This window comes from Gordionus sp. m RMFG-2023, chromosome 4 (genome assembly GCF_954871325.1).
Source record: "Gordionus sp. m RMFG-2023 chromosome 4, tfGorSpeb1-WG-v2, whole genome shotgun sequence".
Classification (NCBI taxonomy): Eukaryota; Metazoa; Nematomorpha; class Gordioida; order Chordodea; family Parachordodidae; genus Gordionus; species Gordionus sp. m RMFG-2023.
Genome location: NC_088778.1, coordinates 33,975,522 through 33,992,004, shown reverse-complemented (window position 1 = coordinate 33,992,004; position 16,483 = coordinate 33,975,522). Strand labels below are relative to the sequence as shown.

The 16,483-nt window shown below is 31.8% G+C and overlaps 3 protein-coding genes across 3 annotated transcripts; all 3 read left to right on the top strand.

Annotated features, from left to right (window-relative positions):
* The first annotated feature begins 2,663 nt into the window (after positions 1 to 2,663).
* On the top strand, positions 2,664 to 4,027 carry LOC135929057 (uncharacterized). Its single transcript, XM_065465546.1, has one exon. The coding sequence runs from the start codon at positions 3,035 to 3,037 to the stop codon at positions 3,887 to 3,889; it is 855 nt and encodes a 284-aa protein (XP_065321618.1). The 5' UTR covers positions 2,664 to 3,034; the 3' UTR covers positions 3,890 to 4,027.
* LOC135928868 (uncharacterized) lies at positions 3,973 to 6,800 on the top strand. The gene is made up of 2 exons (XM_065465332.1): positions 3,973 to 4,297; positions 6,274 to 6,800. The coding sequence occupies exons 1-2, from the start codon at positions 4,072 to 4,074 to the stop codon at positions 6,798 to 6,800; spliced, it is 753 nt and encodes a 250-aa protein (XP_065321404.1). The 5' UTR covers positions 3,973 to 4,071.
* A 2,960-nt stretch (positions 6,801 to 9,760) lies between these two features.
* On the top strand, positions 9,761 to 12,676 carry LOC135929056 (leucine-rich repeat protein SHOC-2-like). Its single transcript, XM_065465545.1, has 2 exons — positions 9,761 to 11,205; positions 12,044 to 12,676. The coding sequence occupies exons 1-2, from the start codon at positions 9,777 to 9,779 to the stop codon at positions 12,583 to 12,585; spliced, it is 1,971 nt and encodes a 656-aa protein (XP_065321617.1). The 5' UTR covers positions 9,761 to 9,776; the 3' UTR covers positions 12,586 to 12,676.
* The last annotated feature ends 3,807 nt before the right edge of the window (positions 12,677 to 16,483 follow it).

Here is a 16,483-nt window from a genome sequence, read left to right as displayed (position 1 = left end):
CAAACGCTGTAATTTCCCCCCCCCCCCCACCTTTTTTCATGTACTCCGATTTGTGCATCATATTTACGATAATATAATTATTTTTATATAATTATGAAATACATTCATTAAAAAATCACGTCATTATATATATATATTTTTTTTAAAAAATATATATTTCAATTTATATATATATAACTTTCTAAATATCTATTTTTATATAATATAGATAAAATGTATTTTTATATGAAATTAAGTTTGATATAAAACTATTTTAATGTTCAAAAAAAAATTTGCACTTTTGGAAAAATAGGAATACGCCTCCATATTTACTCTGCCAATTTTAGAGTGCCCCCTACTTATTTTTTCTTTGACCAGTACCTTCACCGCAAATTTTAGGACTTCAGCACTAATTATGATTCTGACAGTGTATATCAAATGGTTCAAGCGTCTAAAAAATATAAGATTTATTTTCCTAAAAATAAGATCAAATCCAGATTATAATTTTAGAAATCTTATATTTAAAAGAAAAACGAAGATGAAAGATACAGTCTTAGTAAATATTTCATCACCCATCTCTATCGATGATCAAACGTCAGTCAAGGGACGTCTTTGAGACGGGCCCTGTCTAAGTTTAGTTTCTTTTAGACACAACCGGTCTAAATATGACGTCTTCGGGACACGTCCTCTCTCTTTAAAAAAAAGACTGAAAAGAATAAGTATTACTCATTTTTATAAAATGTTTAAATAAGTAAATTTCTTATATCATTTTTTGAAAATAAATTATCCTCATTTATTTTTTTTCATATATTATATTACTTCTTGCATGCTACGCAAGCCTAAAGATTTTAGATGGCACATAGGATTGAACATCTATCGACGAAATCCCAACGCTTAGGCAACATTTTCCTGGCTATAATGTTGAGTTAGCCGTTTTTAAAAAGATCGGTCAAAATCTTGCCGTTTAACAACACTAGTCTATGCCATTACACAAAAAAAAAATTGTATTTACAAAGTTCAGTAAATGAAAGGTTTAGCATATAAAGATGGTTTCTTTCTATCCTCGAGGAATTCGTTACTAAAAACAAATTTGGACCCCGAGTAATAATTTATCTCAAGGACAATAAGACTAAAATTAAATCGTGTTTAAACAACTATCTCCATCCATCCATACACGATGTTTTCTTAGACATGTAATATGTTATATGGTTCTTCAGTACTGGTGAAACGGTTATACATCTTTACCCTCTATGATAAATCCAATTTACAAATGAAAAATGAAGTTTACAAATTAGAAAAACTGTAATTATTTTTTTTTACATTTTGGATATACAAATTAGTTATCTGCATCGGGTCTAATTTTTCGAGCCTTACTCGACCCGAATAATTTTTTAAAAAATATCGGCGGCTCGAACCCAAAATTCTTTAAAATTACCGGCCCGGCCCGGTTCGAATTTATTTATATATAAAAATTAATTTTTATAATCACTCAAAATATAAGATATATGTTATATGGTATCTAGTTTCTATAAATAAAATCAAATATTTTCATTTTACATCAAAAAATTCAACACAAAATTGATAAATTTAAGATTATATTTTTTTAAAAAAAAAATTCCAAAGCCCGACCCGGTCCGGGTTCGAGCCGGGTACGGTCCGGGCCTACTTTTTGCAGATGTATTCCATACTACTTATGCAGGTAGTTAATAATTGTAACTGTCTATTGATCTGAAATTTTCGAAATCATATTTTAAAAATGGTAGAGAAAAAAAGGCATTTATTAAAAGAGGGCTGGATAGATCATAGTGCTTATGTTTAGCAAAGAAATGAATTCTGAACAATGCAAATATTTAAAATTTCTCTCAAGGTAATTTGCCTATAGCAAAGGCACATTTTCTTTGAAGGTATATTGTCGACTATATTTCTGTAGCTATTCCCAGTGCTCATCTGCAAGGTGCGCCACCGGAAATGTATTAATTATTCTTATATTTATTTTTTTTTTAGATTACATAAATTATTTCATCAATTTTTTTGAATTTAACCCTAGGTAGTGTCCGAAATACCAAAAAAAAATGAAATTCATAATTCGAAACTTTAATAATAAAAATTAAAAACATGTTCAAAATACAATTCCATAGATTTTTTTTTTCTGAATTTCATAAATTTTACGTGCAAATTTTTATTAAAATTTTATAATTTGCGAAAGTTTCGAAACTTTAAGAATTTTTTTATTTAAAAAAAAATGGATTTTGGACATCGTAGCTTTAATATTTTTTTAATTTTTTTTTTGTATTTTATAAAATTAATAATTATATTAAATATATTATATATTTTATTTTTTATAAAAGTAGTATGATTGATTGGAAAAGAAAAAATGAAGATTTAAAAGATTTAAATTCTTTTTTTTTTTCATTTTATCAGCTGATTTTATTTTAAAAAAAATCAAAATATTTTTAATATTTAAAAAGAATTTTTATTTATTGTTTAGGGTGATTTATTTATTTTTTTCTCCAAAGCGTGACGTCATTCTTTAAAATATTTGATTTTTTTCTTTTCTCCAAAACATGACATTTCATTTTTTACTTTTGTCGTTGTAATCTTTTAAATAAAAAATAACTTTATAAAAATTTTATAATTTTATTTTTTAAACAAAACGTTAATTTTGAAGAAGATAAGAGATGACAATGATTAAAACGTCTAAGAAATCTATCATTTTCTTGACCTGTTTGGTGTGGGTGTTAGAGAATCGTTGTCGAGCTCATTACCCTGATGCCATTACTGACGAATACTTATCGGAAGAGAAGTGCCCAGCTTTACCCAAAGATAGGGATTGTTATTGCGACGTCATGGAAACTAAAACGCCAGAAAAGCTAATCGAAGGCGAACAAACTGCAACTAATACCAAGTATTTTTCTCTGAGGTGTATTTCCATCCACCAACAAAAGGATTTACTGGACGCGTTACGAATCTTAGCCGAGACTGCTTCATATAACATTAGTTTGCATGTGGAATATAGTCGATTTTTATATCGCATTTTGCCCTCGAGTTCGAAAAAATGACAAATGCTGGCTCCAAGCAACGCAGACCTATCAATATCCAAAGCTTATCGCTGCACTACATTAAATATAATAGCATAGCCCCCGAAGCCTTTCAGTCATTGGCCCAAAATCTTGTTTCACTGGCCATATTCGATAGCACGGATAAGCCGACCCTGACAGGGCCCAAGCTTGATATGCTTTACAAAGCATTGAAACCCCTAAAAAACCTGAAAACGCTTGATTTGATCATTCCGGAAGAACTTGAATTCGACGCCTCATACTTCGAAAACTTTCCCAAGCTTGAAGCCCTCTTCCTGATGTTACCCAATTTGTTACACCTCAAGAATTCTAAAGGGTTTAGGTCCTTAACAAATCTTAAAGGATTGACATTCGCGAACAAATTACCCTACCTTCCGAAATCGTTGGTCTCGCTTCCTCACTTAGAAAAGTTGCATTTCTATTCCAGTTCGCTGTCAACTTTCCAAAATGATACCCTGAGCAGCTTTGGCCCTAAATTAAGTGGACTCGATTTATCCAGTAATCACATTGATAAAATTCCGGTCGGCACTTTTCAAAAGATCCTCAAATTAGAATATCTTGCTTTATCCGACAATCATCTCGAGTCACCCTTATGCTCACCGTTGCATTCTTCCATCGATATCTCTGGAGAGAGAAATGAAGACATAACAATTGAAAGAGATGTGCATGGCAAAGCCGAGACCAAAAATAATAACCTGACTCATCTGGACCTGTCTGATAATGAATTCAAGGATGGCTCCCTTACGAAGGAGACATTTGCAAGTTGTACCTCCCTTACAGAATTATTCTTGGATGATAACGATCTTGCAAGCCTGCCGGGTGATATGTGTTAGACGATTCCCGAAATAGCCTTCAGATACTTTCATTCATCCAAAATAGGCTTAAGCAGTTTCCCAGTTCGCTGTTATCCAAACTGAATAACCTCACATATCTCGGCCTCGGTAAAAACGAGATCCAAAATGTGCCCATTTTTGCTTTCAAAAATAATCCCAATCTCCAGTATATATACTTAAACATGAATAAGCTTAAGGAATTCAATATGAATACCTTGCTATCTGCCAAGCATTCCTTGAGCATACTTGATCTTAGCAAAAACCATATGAGCTCCTTCGATTTCCAATATTTGGAGTATTTCGATAACCTGACTCATCTGGATCTAAGTTACAATAATTTGACGAGCGTGAAAGGGTTGGTAGATTTAGAATTGGTCCATCACCATATATATGCCATCTCTCTTGAAGGTAAACATATTATTAATAATTACCCGCCCCCCCTACCCATTATTTCTTTGACAGTTTAGAACCAAATTTTATTAAAACTCAACAAAAAAAAAAATATTTTCCTCTGGCACTTAAATATCGATTTATTCATATTACTAGTAAAATCCAACATCAACAGAATTTACTTATTGAACATAGGCATTCAAAATTAAAACCAGTCTTCGCCCTGCCCTTAAAAGTAATTAAATATACGTGCATTTTTCGGGAAACTTTTAAAACTTTCAGGAGTTTTAAAACATTTAAAATTTAAAAATAATAAATAAAATTCCCTAACACAGACTTAAGATATATTTAATTTTCTAAAAGTGTCTTTCATTCTTATTCAAAATTCGGCTCCTTATTCATTTGATCTTGCGACGTGTCAAAATGGCGCATATATACAAATGGAAATTTTTTTCTTTTTATTTATTATAAGACGCGAACAGGCGTAGATCTAGTTGGTAAATTTCCAGGGTTTGCTAAATGTCATTTTGCAGCTAATAAAAATTAAAACACTACCACCCCCCCCCCCCCTGTTATAAACGAAACGATTTTTTTTTTGTAAAAATCAAGTGAACGTTATAGCGACTAAATAATTGGGGACCGGAATTGAGCCTAAATTTTGGAATAAAATTTGGAGCATCATACCCCACTCGGGTCTTATAATAAATAAATATTTTGGGCCGGTTTCTGGGTTTGAAGGCTTATAAGGTCGGGTTTAGCCGTAGACTTCCTGGCCGATGCTAATAATATTCGGTCTTGGTGGAATGAATCTAAAAAAAATGTCTGCCAAAGTCGGAGCGATCTGGGTTATATCAAACTAGACTCGGAATTGTTTTGAAATCAAAAATGCAGTCTATCATATTTACAGGCCCATAATTAGGAATTTTTACTTAATGAGCATTGAGGGATGGAAGAAAATTTTTTTTTTCTTCCCTTGAAAATTCGTATAGCTAATCTATAGTTATGATAAATCCTTGAACAATAAAACTCAAGGCTAATGCCAAGCCCTTCATAAAGTTACGGTCGTGTTCTGAAAATTGGCTTCCTAATTTTTCTTACTATCCGAATCCTATAATGTTTATAAGGACCAGGAACAAATACATTTTCGCGTTCTTGTTCCGTTCCCATTTTGGAACATTCAGAAACAGGTTCAGACTCAGCCCGTATTCCGACTTTACTATAAATAAATTTATAAATCCCTCCCCATAAAGAATTAATGCTTGAATTTAAAATTTTCTTTCATTTTTATCGCTTATTATTATAATCAAAAAAAATAATAATATTGAATCTTCTTATCCAAATGACATAGGAATATATCTTATGTGGGGGTGTATATCACTCCTCGTGATAGCAATAAAAACGGAAGTAGAGCAATCCAGAATTTAAAATCTGTAACTCTTATCCCAAAAATATTTTACATTCTCGTCAAAAAAGGTAATAAGAATTTTAAAATTTATAATGACCCGATATTAACTTATATCTTTGAGAGAATTGTTTACCAAGTTTTTTAAACAATTATTTCACCGTTTTTTCAATCAAAACGCAAAATAATTATATGCAGTTTTTAATTAAAGTGCCCTGTTTTTTTTATTGGAATTCCCGGTTTTTTTAAAAAACAAAAATTTTAAAACAAATGTTCAATTAATGTTTTTTTTTATCACTTTTGAACAATTTGAAGAGGTATTATTATTAATGATAGTTGAGTAAGTTTTCAGGGATCAGTTTGAATTTCTTCATATCTTCTGGATACCCTCACTTCCTCGAGTGGATATCTTAAGAAAGAAGGATATGGTTGACGTTTGGACATATTTGGGCTTCGATTAATTTTTATCATAAAAATGCGTGTTAAAATACTTTATTATTATTATTTTAAATAACTATAAAATAATTTGCTTATTTTCTAAACAACGCATTTTTAAATAACACATTAAAACTTTTAAAATGCATGTTAACAGGCAACCCATTAGTCTGCGATTGCGATACTTTTCTACTGGCTCAATGGTTTCACGAAACATCTGGCTTGATCGATTTCCCTAGCAAACTAGATTCCGCCACTTGTAGCGACCCTTCAATGGGCCTTAACGCGATCAATATTCTGAACAAAACTATGATCGACATTTTAATGCCACATTGTGAACCACCTTTGCCGTATGACGTTACAAAAAATGATCCATCTTCTTCTTCACCGCCAGCAAAAAGTTCGGGTGAGCAGAGCAACAGAAAGAAAAAGACCTCATCTGTCATTATAGCGGTCATAGCTACGATAGGCAGCATCGCAACCATCATTCTGGCTGTCTTATTAATGACAGGTCGCATTTTCAAGAAATGCGATTTCTCAAATACCTCGTTACTTTCTAAAATTTTATCGCCTTTCAAACATAGAACCCGTACCCTGAAATTTTGTAATACGGGAACTCCTGATCATATTAGATTCGATAATAAAGAAGCCAATAACAGCACCCTTCCCAAGTCCTCGGCATAGATAACATGTATAAGGGTTTTTAATCACTTAGTCTCCATTTGCAATATCTTAGTGACTACTTTGAACTAAGGACATTATATATTGCAAATGGACTCTATGTGACCAAAAAATAGAAAACTTTATATAATTTTAAATAAAGGACATTATTTTGGTGCTAATAAGATAAATATTGTTTCTAAACTATTTTTTATATTTAAGATATAGACTTTCTCAGTTCTTCTTGTTCTAGTTTTTCTAGTTGAATATATAGGGAAAGTCATAGATATGTATTGAATATAGTAAAACATATGCACTTCCCTAGATCCTGATCCAAAGTCAGGAATGGTAAAAAAAATTCTTATTGATTTAGGGAAAATATGTAATATATTGTTTATAAAATATGCCTTTATAGTTGAATTGAATCAACTTAATTTACATTTTAATATATAATGTTTATGTGTATAATATATTTTGAATTTAATACTTCTGATCCATTACGGGACTGCATGTCATATATAGTCTAATTCTAATGTAATTTTTTATATAATATAATCAGAAGGTAGCCGTCAATCAATATTGTATTGTTTTGATTGGGCGCAAATTCTAAATGACAATAATAATGGATAATATGAATTTATTAAATTTTATTTTTTTCAGATGGGATTAATTTTTTTTTTATGATCATGTCATTACTCAAAAAAATGATTGATGGAATTTAAATTTTATATTGTAAAATTATTTGAAATTTTGAATACAAAGGAGAATTTATATGAATTGTTTCACAAAATAACCAAATTATTTTTAAGATTGTTAAAAATTTTACAAGAGTAAGAAAATTATAATTATTTTATTTTTTTTTTAAAATGCAAGAAATTTTAGGTAGCTAATAGTAAATAATATAATATGAAAATAGCATTTTAAAAAAAAAGTTTTTCACGCCGTTCAGTCTGCCGAAAGGGGCGTTCCGCTATAGCGTACAGGTCTAATAATACGTAAAGGATGCATGAAATGATTTCTCTTATATCCAAAGTTCACATTACATATTCATCGAGGGCTACTCTTCTATTTCAGTTTATAAGATATTCTAACTATAAAAAATCGTTAAGGAAAAGTAAAATAGAATATTAGAGTGTAAAGTCTAGTATTTAGCTTCGTTGATTTGATTGAACATCATGTGAGTGCTAAGCGAAAGCTAACTTTCCCCAATCTTAGGTGTATCTATTTGTTCTAATCTTTATCTGTTCGAAAAGTACCGAACTTAGTTTAAGCGAAAAATGGCGATATTGATCCCCCAAAACGACAATTATTGGTCAAATTGCCGAACGACATCGAATGGTACGCCACTGGAAATGCATTAAAATATAAAAAGATTCGAGGCTGTGTCCGAAATACCAAAAAATGGGCATTTTAAATATGGAAGGATAGTCGGATAACAAAACAAATCTTTACGAATGTTTAAGTAATGTCGCTAAAACTTTCTTCCCATCTAATACACTCAAACATGATCCTATAGGCTAGATGCGATAACCCTCCCATTATATAGGATGATAGAATATAGGGGTATAGAAGTAGTAGGGTACATCCTTAGACAATCCCCAAACAATCTTATATATATCAAGCAGTTACTAAAGTAACCTCTGAGGGGTCATCCCTCGAATCGTTTCTAGCATATAAAAATAGTTGGTTTGGCAAAATATCTAGATCAATAGCGGAGATAGGCTTCTCTCGGGAGTTCATCAAGCGGGCTTCTGCGTAATAGACATACTTATTAAAACTATTTCGACACTAATTTATTATCATCTGACGAATTGACTGGTGAAGGTAGAGAGGTAATTATTTATTTATCTTATGAAAGATCTCGAATACTTTATTGGCTGTTAGTTTCAAGTTCATGATATTTTATAGCTATTCCTCGTATAAGGATTAAAGATCTGATATACCCAGTAAATTTTATAGGTTCTGAATTAAGTAATTTAAGGAAACGAATTGATTTTTTACTCCGAAATAGACTAAGAAGTTGTTAAATTACTTAACGTTAGTCAACTGTAAAGCAGCATAGCTATGTATTTATCCCAAAAATATTCGAATCAATCTACAAGTTGAGACTTCATAATTTAGTTTTATAGGCTAGAAGGTTGACCAAACCGCAATAGAGATGGTCAAATTTAGATAATCTAACAACACTAGAAACGAATGAACCTTTATAAGTAACTTTTTTTTGATTATAATAATGGGCATAACAATATAACATGAGAGTTAATTTTATTATGCCCATTAAATGTCTTTTAATAATTAAATAATACTTGATAATACCTTATAATGTAAAATATTAAAAATAATGACCTATTTGTATTGTGGAAGAAATTGCTTTCTTGCCTTGCTGTTCTCCCTCTCATTCATAAAATATGCTCTTCGCTTCACTCTAATACTTCAATTTGGTAGGGTTGAAGTTCCACTCTTTTTTTCTTGAGATAACAAAATATTCAGCATAATTATATGGAGATTGAGCTTCCATTTGATTCACGTACATTCAATTTGGGAAGGTCTGTGACTACGTGCTAGATATACCAGTTGTTTTCGCATAATCTGTACCATTAAATCAAAAATTATTATCTTTTTTTTAAAAAAAATATTCCCTTTATCTTTAGGGTGATTTTTTTTTTCTTTCTCCAAAACATTAAATTTATTATTTTATTTTGTTATTGTCATCTTTTAAATAGATAAAAAATATAATAAAATAAGCTTTAAATCTAACTTTATAAAAAAAAATTGTATTTTTTTTTGTTAACAATGATAATTATTAAACCGTCTAAAAAATCTATCATTTTCTTGACATGTTTGGTGTGGGTGTTAGAAAATCATTGTCGAGCTGACCCTTATACTATTGCTGAAGAGTACGTATCGAAAAAGGAGTGCCCCACTTTACCCAAAAATAAGGGGTGTTACTGCAAAGTAGTGGATACAAATATGAAAGCAAAAAATTTCGAAGCCAAACATATGAAAACTAATGCCAAGTATTTTTCTCTGACATGTACTTCTATCCGCGATCAAAAGGATTTACTGGACGCTGTAAGAATCTTAACCGAGACTGCTTCTTATAACATTAGTTTGCAGGTGAAATATAGTCGATTTGATAATATATCGCAATTGGCTCTCGAGTTCGACAAGATAAAACATGCCGGCTCCAAAGATGACAGAACTATCAATATCATTGGCTTAGAGCTGGCCTACATTAAATTTAATAGCGTGACTCCCGAAGCTTTGCGGCCATTGGCCCAAAATCTTGTTTCACTGGTCATGTTCGATAGCGTATATAAGCCGACCCTGACAGGACCCAAGCTCGATATGCTCTACGAAGCTTTCAAAACCTTAAATAACTTGGAAACGCTTTCTTTAACCCATCAGGAAGATAAATTCGACGCCTCATTCATCGAAAACTTTCCCAAGCTTATAACGCTCACCCTGATCCTACCCCAATTGCGACACCTCAAAAATTCTAAAGGGTTTAGGTCCTTAACAAATCTTAAAGTATTGAAGTTCGCGAGCAAATTGTCTTACCTTCCGAAATCGATAGCCTCGCTTCCTCATTTAGAAATATTTACCTATACCAGTACCCTGGCTATTTTCCAAAATGATACTCTGAGCAGTTTTGGCCCTGAATTAAGGAGACTCCATTTATCCGGTAACCGATTCGATAAAATCCCGGTCGACACTTTTCAAAAGATCCTCATATTAGAATATCTTATTTTAACCGACAATCATCTCGAATCGTTGCCACCCTTATGCTCACCGTCGCATTCTTCCACTGGAGAGAAAAATGAAGACATAACAATTGAAGGAGGTGTTGTTCATTCTAGCAAAGCCGAGACCAAAAAAAATAATCTGACTCAACTGGACCTGTCTCATAATGAATTCAAGGATGGCTCCCTTACGAAGGAGACATTTGCCAGTTGTACCTCCCTTACTCATTTAATTTTGGAGGATAACCACCTCTCAAACTTGCCCGGTGATATGTTAGACGATTCCCGAAATAGCCTACAAGAACTTTCATTCAGCGAAAATAGGCTTAAGCAGTTTCCCACTTCGCTGTTATCCAAACTGAATAACCTCACGTATCTCGGCCTCGCTAAAAACGAGTTCCAAAATGTGCCCATTTTTGCTTTCAAAAATAATCCCAAACTCCAGTCCGTATACTTAAACATGAATAATCTTAAGGAATTCGATATGAAAACCTTGTTACCGGCCAAGCGTTCCTTGAGTATTCTCGATCTTAGGAAAAACCATTTGAGCTCATTCGATTTCCAACATTTGGAGTATTTCGATAACCTGACTCATCTGGATCTAAGTTACAATAATTTGACGAGCGTGAAAGGATTGCTAGATTTAGAATTGATCCATCGCCAGATATATTACATCTATCTACAAGGTAGACATTTTATTAATAACTACACCCCCCCCCCCACCCCCTTCACATTTCTTTGGGGTTTACAATTTAGGGTAAGAACCGAATAATTTTATTAAAATCTAACAAAAAAATATTTTTCGCGCTGATTATTTTTCCCCGCGTTACTTGAAAAATTTTTAAAAAAAATCGATTTATTCATATTACTAAAAATCTCAAACGTCAACAGAATTTACTTATTGAACATAGACATTTTAAAATTAAAATCAGACTTCGCCCTATCCTTAAAGTAATTAAATATATGCGCATATCTCGATTCGGGTATAGGCTTTCTCCTTCTCCAACTCATTCTATCTCAGCCTATAGACTTTTAAATGACAGTCTTCTGAATCTGTAACTCACTCCTAAAATATCTTACATTTTCGTCAGAATGTAATAATTTTTAAGAATATAAATTATTCAAAACCTTTTTTTTTTAATCAAAACGCATATTAATTATACTCAGTTTTTTAATTAAAATACCCTGTTTTTTATATTGAAAATTCTCTGTTTTTTTAAATCACTTTGAACACTTTGAAGAGGTATTATTTATAGTTTTAGTAAGTTTTCAGGGATCAGTTTGTTTGCATCTTCTGAGACCCTCACTTCCTCGAGCTGATATCTTATGAAAGAGGGTATGGTTGAAGTTTTAGACAACACATGGGCTAAGATTAATTTTTATCATCAAAAAATGGGTGTTAAAATGCTTTTATTATTATTTAAAATAATTATAAAATAATTTAAACTAAATTATTTTTAAATCAGCTGATTTAAACAGTGCCCATATTCTAATACTTTTTTTTAAAAATATGCGTGTTAATAGGCAATCCACTAGTCTGCGATTGCGATACTTTTCTACTGGCTCAATGGTTTCACGAAACATCTGGTTTGATCGATTTCCCCCATAAATTAGACTTAACCACTTGTAGCAACCCCTCAAAGGGCCTTAACGAAATCAATATTCTGAAAAAAACTATGATCGGCATTTTGACGCCAAGTTGTGAACCACCTTCGCCGTCTAGCGATACAAACAATAATCCATCTTCTTCTTCACCGCTGGTAACAAAAGGTTTGGTTGGTGACGTAAAAACGGGCGAACAGAGCACCACAAAGAGAAGGACCTCTTCACTCGTTATAGCGGGCACACTGTGTAGCATCGCAACCATCATTCTGGCAGCCTTAGTAATAACGGGTCGCATTTTCAAGAAATGCAATTACGCAAATACCTCCTTACTTTCTAAATTTATATGGCCTTTCAAACATAGAAACGGTACCCTGAAATGTTGGAATACTGGAACTTCTGATCGTATTAGATTCGTTAATAAAGAAGGCAATAACAGTACTCTTCCCACGTCCTCGGCATAGATTTCAATATATAGCGTTTTTAATGGCGTAGTCTCCATTTGCAATATCATAGTGACTACTTTGAACCTGATTGTTATTGAAAAAGGGTAAATTAAATAAGGACATAATATATTGCAAATGGACTCTATGTGACCAAAACATAAACAAAACTTTATATAATATTAAATAAACTTTCTAACTATTTTTTTTATAAAGAAATAAATTTTTAATTTTGATATACTAAAAATCGTTGTTATTTACTATTATTATTATTTTTACGTATTTTTAATTTTATTTTTATGGAAAAAAAAGATATTTTATTCACGAAAATGTACCATATTTAAAATAAATTATAATAAAAATAATACAAATTTGTTGATTATATTAATAAAAAAATATATATGTATATATTATAGTTATACATACATTAGTTATTAGAAAAAAAGGAAAGAATAGGTGGGGGGGGGGGCAGAAAGTATTGAAGTTATAACTAATCTATCTTGTGGGATGAGGTTGCCTATGAAGCTAATGTAATTAGCCTTGTGAATCGCTATGGTGTGTCTTTGACGATAAGCATAGGATGAAAAATCTTATGAGGTTGGGAAATAGACATTTCAGGATTTCTATCTGCAATATTTGTCGAGGGGACTTAAGAAAAAGTTCATTGGTAAGTTTGCATATGTGAGAGCCAACTTCCTTGAAAAAAGATAGATCACATTTCCCAAAAGTTGAAAGGGTAGTGGAAATGATGGGAATGAATATTTATATCTTGAGAAATTTCGGAATATTTAGCTATTTTAAGTGACGCCTTTTTCTCATGAATGTTAAGGGCTTGTTGACGCCAGAGGATCAGTACACGAGTACCAAGAATTGACCACGCTTCCAAGGAATTTGAGAAATCTCAGGAAGTTTCCCATCGGATCTGAAAAGGAAGTTTCAAGAATAGAAAGAATTTGAGCAAATCTCAAAGATCTAAGGTTGATTGAATTGCATAAAATATGTCTAACGATACGACCTTTACATGAACGGAAATGTAGGCTATGTTTTCCATTACCCAAAACGGCTAAACTGCATCATGAACATGCGTGGGGTTGGGTTATTTAGCAGTTTAAACTAGTACCAATCGCATGAGTGAGCTCATTTTGGTTTAGTTCTAATTGTAAATTAACAGAGGGAATAGCATCAAGGAACTCATGGCCTGAACCATTAAGCAGGGGGGAGAATAAAGGATTGTCAAATAATTGCAATCTGGAAAGGAGAGATTCAACGCAGCTTCCAATGATAGATAGGCTTATTCGTTTCAGGAAGAGGATGATCAGCAATAATTCGTGCTTTCCACTCGTTAACATCATTATAGGAAGGGTCGGGTTTTGACAAACAAGAATTTACTATATTTTTTGTTAGAGGACAATTAGATATGAAAGCTGTCAAGGCAAGATCGGAAGGAGATCTGATACCAAGTCCACCCATCTTAGTGGGTAAAGAAGTTTGTGTCCATGCAATTTCATCGAATTTAAGGCTTAGAATATTTTCGATTAGGACTTTAATCCCATTTTCTTAAACACCGAGAGTAATGGGGAATTCAAATATGGGAGTTGATAGAAGCGCATATAGGATACGAGGAATATTGGTAATAATTCTGCAAGAGGAAAAAGGGTTTATGGAAGAGGAGGAGGGAAAATAAATCAGCCAACTCAAACAGTGTTTCAAGTGTGTGATATAGTTCATCAAGGGTAGTCAGTTTGTAATTGTTTGAATTTGGTTTGATTGAATTGATAGGAATAAATTCGGATTTCTCGGTTGATAGAGAGTCCAATAGAAGACCCAGCATCCTTGATCAAATTCACTGCTTTATTGACCCCATCTTTGGAACCGCCAAGGATATAAACATCCCCAGGCATGTAATGATAATGGGCACGTCCCGAAGAAGTGGATAAATGAATGAATGAATATATGAATGAATGCCAATAAATAAATGAATAATAATGAATGAATTAATAAATGAAAACATGAATGAATGATAATGAATGAATGAATACATGAATGAATGATAATAAATAAATGAATACATGAATGAATGATTGACATGAATGATTGCTTAGAGGCCTCAGGTTATAAATTCGGCTGTGATATAGTTTAACTTCATAGTCGCCTATTGTAGGACAGACATGGGTTAAATAGTATCAAAAGCCAGGGTCGTCAGCTGCACCATTCGTCACTAAATAAACCTCTAAATCCATTCCTAAAAAAAAATAGAATTCCTTATGTTTTATAATCTAGCAATCTATCATCAGATGATCGTCTCGAACCTCCAGAGGCTATGGGTAATTCTCTCCTCTCCCCTGAGAATTTGCCAGTGTTACCACTTTCCCCACAAATATCTATAGCAACACAATCACTCAAGCCGATACAAAAAAAATAAAATAAACAGATACCACATATTGGATATCTTCATTTTTTTTTACTCAAATCGCCACTTCCACCAATAAACATTTTGCTTCTAACATCTTCCTTTTTTTTTCTTTTAAAATCTTTGGCCCATAAAAATACGAATCCAATCATTAGAGGTCAAATAATTCTTTTTCTTAAGACCAAAGATACAAATTGTAATAGTTTTTACCCCCCCCCCCGCCCGTCAGTCGTGATTGACGGGGTTCAATCACGGGGGGGGGAAGGAAAAAGAAGACGAAGGCGAAAGGAAAAAAAAAATTATTTTTAGTTTTCGTCGCGTCATTCATATTATAAACATTTTTTTTTTGTGTTAATAATTTGAGATGTCATGATTACCTTTATTTGGGAATAGAATTTATTATCATTGTAAAATTGAATATATTTTTAGATAGGGATTTTTTTTAGAGAATTATTAATATATTTTTTTTTAATTATAAAATTCATTTTCTTGTTTTTGTGAATTGTTTTATGCAAATAAATTTAATAAAAAAACAAATAGTCTCTAGTTATTCTATTATTCATAAATTTGAGGGATCATAATTCTAATATTCATAAAAAGCGGCCAACAGCAATACCGCCAATATAATTTTGTATATTATATCGTTTTTGAAAGTAAATATTATATGTAGTATGGTATTTAATTGTTAACATGTATATTTGAAAATATTTAAATAACTATGATTTAAAATATAAAAAAAAATAATAGCTAGCTAGAAAAGCGTATTTAGTTTCCAAACTAAATAGCTAAAATTTTTTAACTTATAGTTTTATAAACTTGCTAAAGGCTTTGCAGACTAGTTAATAGTTTAGTTAAAATAAACAATGGGAACCCAATTGTTTAGCCAGAATCACTGGAGCATTCAATATTTTATTCTTAAAAACATTCCAGAAATCAAAAGGTGTCTCCTAAATAAAGCCAAGAGTTCAGAGAATTTTTTCCAAACTAAACTGTCATTTGTTCTTTTATTGGATAAAAATCAAATATTGAAATAAAATAATATTCTAAATTTAATATTTATTTGAATATTGATCTGGAATATTCTAAGGCCTGATTTTGCGACCTAATATGTTCTATATGGGTTGTTCCATACAAGTGGTCTCCGTGTTGTACGTGGAGTGATCGGAGTAATTGGCGACATCATTATTGGATGTCCTTCAAAATAAAATTTAAATTTATTAAATTAAATTTTTTTAAATTAATCGAAATTATTACCACATCGGCAAACGCGACATCCTAGTGCATTGATCCGAGATGAACATCCGGGGAAACAACGAAAAACAGGACATCGCATATGGCCTCTGACTATTCAATTAAAAAAATATATAGTAATACAATAATTAATACTTATTAATTTAATGGAGAGTTTTAAAAAAAATATAGCTCTAACGTCATCTTATATAATCTTACTAATAAAGTTCCCGCTGTAAAAAAAATTTGTTAGGGTTAACTTGAACGTCCAGGAATGAG

What these genes read in the sequence shown, in the direction of transcription:
- LOC135929056 (XM_065465545.1), top strand. Translation starts at nt 9,777, where the DNA reads ATGAAAACTAATGCCAAGTATTTTTCTCTGACATGTACTTCTATCCGC. An exon ending in ATATTACATCTATCTACAAG is followed by an intron (nt 11,206 to 12,043) that starts GTAGACATTTTA and finishes GCGTGTTAATAG; the next exon opens with GCAATCCACTAGTCTGCGAT.
- LOC135928868 (XM_065465332.1), top strand. Translation starts at nt 4,072, where the DNA reads ATGAATAAGCTTAAGGAATTCAATATGAATACCTTGCTATCTGCCAAG. An exon ending in ATATGCCATCTCTCTTGAAG is followed by an intron (nt 4,298 to 6,273) that starts GTAAACATATTA and finishes GCATGTTAACAG; the next exon opens with GCAACCCATTAGTCTGCGAT.
- LOC135929057 (XM_065465546.1), top strand. Translation starts at nt 3,035, where the DNA reads ATGACAAATGCTGGCTCCAAGCAACGCAGACCTATCAATATCCAAAGC.